The sequence below is a fragment of the Dendropsophus ebraccatus genome, chromosome 4 (genome assembly GCF_027789765.1).
Source record: "Dendropsophus ebraccatus isolate aDenEbr1 chromosome 4, aDenEbr1.pat, whole genome shotgun sequence".
Taxonomy (NCBI): Eukaryota; Metazoa; Chordata; class Amphibia; order Anura; family Hylidae; genus Dendropsophus; species Dendropsophus ebraccatus.
This window is the reverse complement of record NC_091457.1, coordinates 143,821,469-143,827,657: the sequence shown is the minus strand read 5'-3', so window position 1 is coordinate 143,827,657 and position 6,189 is coordinate 143,821,469. Positions and strand designations below refer to the sequence as shown.

Genomic DNA, 6,189 nt, shown 5'->3' with positions numbered 1-6,189 from the left:
TCTCCCCTGGCTGGTATGTTAGCAACTTGTAGTACGAATGCTTCAGTGAAATTTGTCACTTCAGTACATACACAATGAATAGTACTACTAGCTTATATAGTCTGAATCTTCCTCAGAACGGCAACTTGAAAAATGAGGCGTATATAATATCTTATAAGGCTTAAGCTGAATGTACAGAAAACTGGTCAACCCTTGTAATAGAAAAGCATGGTCACATGCTCGATAATCCTATTGTAATTCAATGTAGATATAGTGGGGCAGGTAGTATATGTTTGCAGTATTAGAAATATCTTCTAGAATAACGTCTCCTTCTGTACACAGTATAAATCACAATCATTAAGGTTCAGTGCTTCAGCTCCTTGTAAGATATGTTTTAACCTTATATCACATAAGACAAGTGACTGTTTTGTCTTTCCCAAGTGTTCACATTAGTCAGTTTTACCATTTATTTTTTTACTAGCAAGTGGGTAAGAGCAGGGGCCATGACATATGTCAGTGTAAACGTTCTGCTGCCCAATCTTAAGCAATGGAATAAATAGCAGCTTGCTGGCATAATGACATCAATATACCCCCTTCATCTGAGAGAATAATGACAAGGCTGCTGGGAAGGATCCAAATACCTCAGTTTATATTGACCCCATATTGTTCTACAGTGTTAAAGGTGGATTCAACTATGAGGAAATTTTATATATATATATATATATATATATATATATATATATATATATATATATATATATATATAATGTGTATTATAATTTACTAATATAATATGGTCACAAATAGTACTGGCTTCGGTGTGCTTTGCTTGACAGAAAGTAGTGCTTTCAATTTCAATGCAGTTTTATCTCAGCAGCTCGCTGCCTCCTTCCTCCCTTCTAAAATTTTAAGAATCAAGAATGAGACGAGTTTAGAGCATGCTGCCTGGTGATGAACAAAGCCACAGGGAGAGGAGCAGACAGGGAATAAATACAGCAGGTGCTGCAAGCTCACCGACTGGTTGCATACAGCCATATTCTGCAGCAGCTTTGAGAAAAAAATTGTCAGGAGTGCTGGAAAGGGAGTAGATGGGGTGGCAGACTTCTTTGCCAATGGTTTATCTCCCACAGAACAAAAGGATGAAGCACAGGAACTTAACATTTTGTAATTAACGTCCAATTCTTTTTTTTCTCATGACGTCATTTGTTGAGGCACATTACATAGTTTATATTAAGATACTGGTCACAGCCTGAAGCTTGAGCACGGTAAGGCTACGTTCACACGTAGCAAAACTAGTGGAATTTCGCCGCGGAATGCAGTTAGCCTCCCTCTCATAATGGGAGTCTAATGGAGGCGCGCGCTGCTACTCTCCCCGCGCTGAAGAATGAACATCTTGATTCTTCAGCGCGGAGAGACGCTGTGAGAATAGCAGCGCGCGCCTCCCATAGACTCCCATTATGAGAGAGAGGAATTCTGCTAGTTTTGCTACATGTGAATGGGGCCTTACAAACCAGAGGCCTCTGAATTCCTCCCGCAGCCTTGCAGGTTATTATCATAAACAATTGCACTAAGAACTACCATTCACGCAACCTGCTAATACTTGCTCCGAAGAACAGTACAAAACCAAGTGTATCAGATAAAGGCAGATTGCTCACTTGTTCGGGTAAACAAGGAATTTTAGGGTGTATTCACATGTTGCAGCTTCATTGTGGTCACAGTAAAAAATAAATGTGCGTTTTTGCAAAACAGATGCATTGTTGCATCAATCCGATATGCGATATAACCACAACACGTGATGACACCCTGAGTGAGTCCACTTATAGCAGCTTTACTGTGGTTTTGCCACAGTTTTCGCAATAAAGGCAATGGCGTGTGGCCTCACCCTATGTCACACATTGACAAATGCTGAAAACATGACCTGTGGTGATTCCTTTACAACTTGAGATGAGCGAACCGGGTTCGGGTTTGAGTCCATCCGAACCCAAACGATCGGCATTTGATTAGCGGGGGCTGCTGAACTTGGATAAAGCTCTAAGGTTGTTTGGAAAACATGGATACAGCCAATGACTATATCCATGATTTCCACATAGCCTTAGGGCTTTATCCAACTTCAGCAGCCACCGCTAATCAAATGCCAAACGTTCGGGTTCGGATGGACTCCAGCATGCTCGAGGTTCGCTCATCTCTATCTACAACCAATGGACAGTAAAATAAAGGTTCAAGGGGTTATCCAGACTTTCAAGCGATGGCCTATCCTCAGGATCTATTTGATTGTTGCACATTGTAGCCTCCCTATCCTCCAGGTTCGTATCTGCACAGGCTGTACTCGGTATTGCAGTTGTGTCCCATTAGGCCATGTACCGATCCTGAGGATAGGTCATCAATTTTAAGATCCTGGATAATCCCTTTAACAATCCAGCATGTCTCCATCAAACACTCTTTGAAACAACCATCTCAATTCAGTTTGACAGGTCAGATTCCCTTGATAGTAAAACAGAAAAGCTTCCTGAAAATTTACATAAAGAAATAAGGGCCAGAGACCCATTGGTTCAATCGTCTACGTGTGTGTTCTAAATCCAGTGTTAGAAGAGTTTCGTTACATCTTTGTTCATACAGGAATGACGTTGGCACATGTATTGTTCTATAAGGCTTTCTCCACTATACGGAAGCAACGTTACCCTCGCTCAGCGTTATAACTCTGACCGAGAGCGCGTTATCCGAGGACCCTTCCTGATTTCTTTCCTCTTCTCTTCCTTACGTCTTCGTTTTTCCTCTTCTTTTAATGCTTTCTGAAAGGCGTCTGTATTGGGTAAAAACTAAGAAAAACACATCCACAATTACATCTACTAAATGGAAAACAATGAAAAGTCATATAGAAAAAAAATTGCATTCAGAGTATAAATTGATATGCTATCATTTTAAAGAAGATCGGTCACCACTTCTGACCTGCCTGCATGTAGCCACACTATGTGTAGCAGACCTCTAGAGCTAGTGACTGACAATGGCGATCCCACTGGTGGAAGTCGTTTAGCTCTTCAATGCTGCAATGGAACATGATTGCAGCATTGAACAGGCTGAATGACAGGTATTGCACCTGTCAGGTGTCCCATTGCCACCCCGGCAATGAGATTGTGGGGTGCTAATGAGTCACTTAACAAGTCAGAGTTCTGTACTTACCCTCCATTGCTGCTGTTGTGTCTCTGCTAAGAAAGACTGTATTAGCAGAGCGCTGATCAGATTGTATAGATCAGTATTAGCAGTCTAATAGTTGTTTACAATAGGTCCCCAGAGAGACTCAAAAAGTGTGAAAAATTAAACTGAAAAAATATTTTTAAAAACCCTCCCATAATAAAACCATCCCCCTTTTCCCATTTTTCAAATTTAAAAAAACAAAAGGTAAACCAAAACAAAAAAAAAGTATATTTGTTATCAATGCATGCGGAATTGTCCAATCTATTAAAATATAATGTTATTAATCATGCACGGTAAATGGCTACAAAGTATGTCGTACATGAGAAAAAAAAGTTAGATTAAGTCCCATCTAAACCGGAACGATACAGTTAAAAAAAATATATTGACCATGGAGCAAAAAACAAGCCCTCATATGGCTCTGTATACATAGAAAAACAGGAGAGTTATGGGTTTTAGGCCTTTTTGCCACGTTTTGTGCAAAGTCTGTATGTACGGTAGGTGGAACGGATTATAAGAACTCCAAAAATTTTAAGTTAAGTTAAAATTTTCGCTGTTTCAGAACTCATGGCGTCATGATTCTCCGATAATCCATTCTACTGCACACCTTCCGTATATACAAACTGTGCACAGAACGTGGGAAAAAGGCTTAAAGTGTAACTACCGTTTAAAAAAAACAAAAAAACTTCTGATGTGTCGAAGCAACATGTCAGAACTGCGTATAATTCGGGGTCTGGCTACTGAGACCCCGGCCGATCGCATGCTCTGACCTTCATCTCCGCTACAGGGAGGTGAATTCTGTAGACTGCTTGTATTAGCAGTTTACGGAATTCACCTCCCTCTAGTGAGCGCCGGGGTTCTCAGGAGAAAGACCCCTAAAAATTGTAGTTAAACTTTAAGGCAAAAAGGAGGTAAAAAGGAAACCTCAAAAGGAAAAGTAAAACCAGGAAATAAAGGGGTTAAAACCCACATAAAAAAACTTACCTCCATATTTTCAGTCCTAAAGGGATTCCGATAATCGGGGGACTTTTCACTGATGCCCAACTCCTGAGACATCTGCAATAAGAAGTTATAGGTAATAAGCCATGTCTATATACTGCACATACAAAACTGGAATCTACTTTCATTGGGCTCAAAATTACAAACATATTATATAAAACAAAGTAAAAACATTATGAAGAAGGAATTAAAGAGGACCCACTTAGAGGTAAGGGCCAGTTCACACGGAGCAAAAGCAGCAGACTTCCACAGCATCCCGACACTTTTGCTCCGTGTGAACTGTCCCCAAAGGTTTACAGTTTTGATGTTTTAGTAACATACAATGTGGCCCAAAGTATGTGGACCCTGACTGTTGCACCTATATGAGCATATTAGAAAACACTATATAGAAAAAGAGTAAAGTAATACTTACCTGTCCTTCTGGCTTCTCCCCGCTGACTGGAGCCACTGCTGAAGCTTCTGGGGCCGTCTCTGAAGAGATGTTTTGATCAGTAATTGTTTGAGTGGCCCGTCACTTGAGAGACATGTCAGCAGTGGCTGCAGGGAGAAGCCAGGACGACACCGGGGAGTGTGTACAAGTAAGTATTACTTTATTATCTTCTATATACGCAGCATGTTAAGGGTCCCTGTCAGTGTTGTAGGTCATCGTGGTTCGGGCAGCATTAAACTAGTGACAGGTTCCCTTTAATGTCCTTTACTGTAATAAAGACATCTAATCACATGTAAATGAAGACAGAACACCATTGCCGTGACAGCTGCAAAAAAAAAGTGAAATCAGAGACAGATGTATTCTTGTGTCGTAACCCAGAGTGTAGAATAAGACATACCAGGCCAAGAAGCTGGGAATGTGGACCGTCATCAAAGATGCCACTCAGGTTACAAAATCCGATACCCCAACGAATCAGGTTATTCCAGTTGGAGTTTCGATCGAAATAATGGTGAACGATCTTGGGAAAACGCAGAACCACATCGCCAAAGAATGCAGAGTTCTCCACAGTGTGTGAATAGGCTGCAAGATAAAGCAGGTGTCACCCAGATACCATCACAGCAATTTATCCTAACACTAACTCCGCCTGTGACATCTATGACTTCAATCATTTTTCCATGAAGAAAAACAAGATAAATCTGACCACAGCCGCATTGTCTTTCCTTCCAGAAACATCCGCCAGTGTTACTGAACAATTCATTGCAAGATGAGCTTATTATTTCCTTTCTATGCTAGAAAGTCGCAGAGTTGTGCTCTATAACCTATGCATCGCATTTCTGTAGCTGCTGTACTACAGTATAGAGACAATGCTAAAGAAAAGTCAAGTTTATTAAAGGGGAACACCTGCAAAAAAAAAAAAAAAATCTTTCAAATGAACTGGTATCAGAAAGTTATATAGATTTACTTCTCTTTAAAAATTTCCAGTCTTTCAGTACTTATCAGCTGTTGTATGTCCTGCAGGAAGGGGTGTATTCTTTCCAGTCTGACACAGTGCTCTCTGCTGCCATCTCTGTCCATGTCAGGAACTGTCTAGAGCAGTAGTAAATCCCCATGGAAATCATCTCCTGCTCTGCACAGTTCCTGACATGGACAGAGGTGGCAGAGAGAGCACTGTGTCAGACTGGAAAGAGTACACCACTTCCTGCAGGACATACAGCAGCTGATAAGTACTGGAAGACTTTAGCTTTACAAATAGAAGTAAATTACAAATCTATATAACTTTCTGACACCAGCCGATTTGAAAGAAAAAAAAAATGCTGTAGCACCCCTATAATATTAAAGATAGTGGATCATTCTGTCATTTTTTCATCCTCACTTTTCAAGAGCCAAAACTTTTTACTTTTCTCTCCATGTATTTGTAGAATGAAATGCTTCTTTTGCGGGATGAGCTGTATTTTTCAGTTCTTCCTTTTGGAATACATACTGTATCAATTATTATTGGCTTTTCCACCATTGTGCCTGGGGATAAAGTCTTGGAACACCAATGGGGCAAAAGAGGAAACATTACTCATGCTGTACACAGAACTCTCAATTAG

General features: G+C 40.4%; 1 protein-coding gene across 1 annotated transcript in view; it reads right to left on the bottom strand.

Moving 5' to 3' along the window:
- Positions 1-2,089: 2,089 nt before the first annotated feature.
- CCDC134 (coiled-coil domain containing 134) overlaps positions 2,090-6,189 on the bottom strand; it is a 16,439-nt gene continuing 12,339 nt past the window's right edge. The window contains exons 5-7 of the mRNA XM_069968931.1: positions 4,995-5,176; positions 4,153-4,224; positions 2,090-2,795 (exon numbers count right to left, since the gene is read on the bottom strand). Coding sequence (XP_069825032.1) covers positions 2,670-2,795; positions 4,153-4,224; positions 4,995-5,176 — 380 coding nt within the window. The 3' untranslated portion in view covers positions 2,090-2,669. The remainder of the gene's footprint in view (positions 2,796-4,152; positions 4,225-4,994; positions 5,177-6,189) is intronic.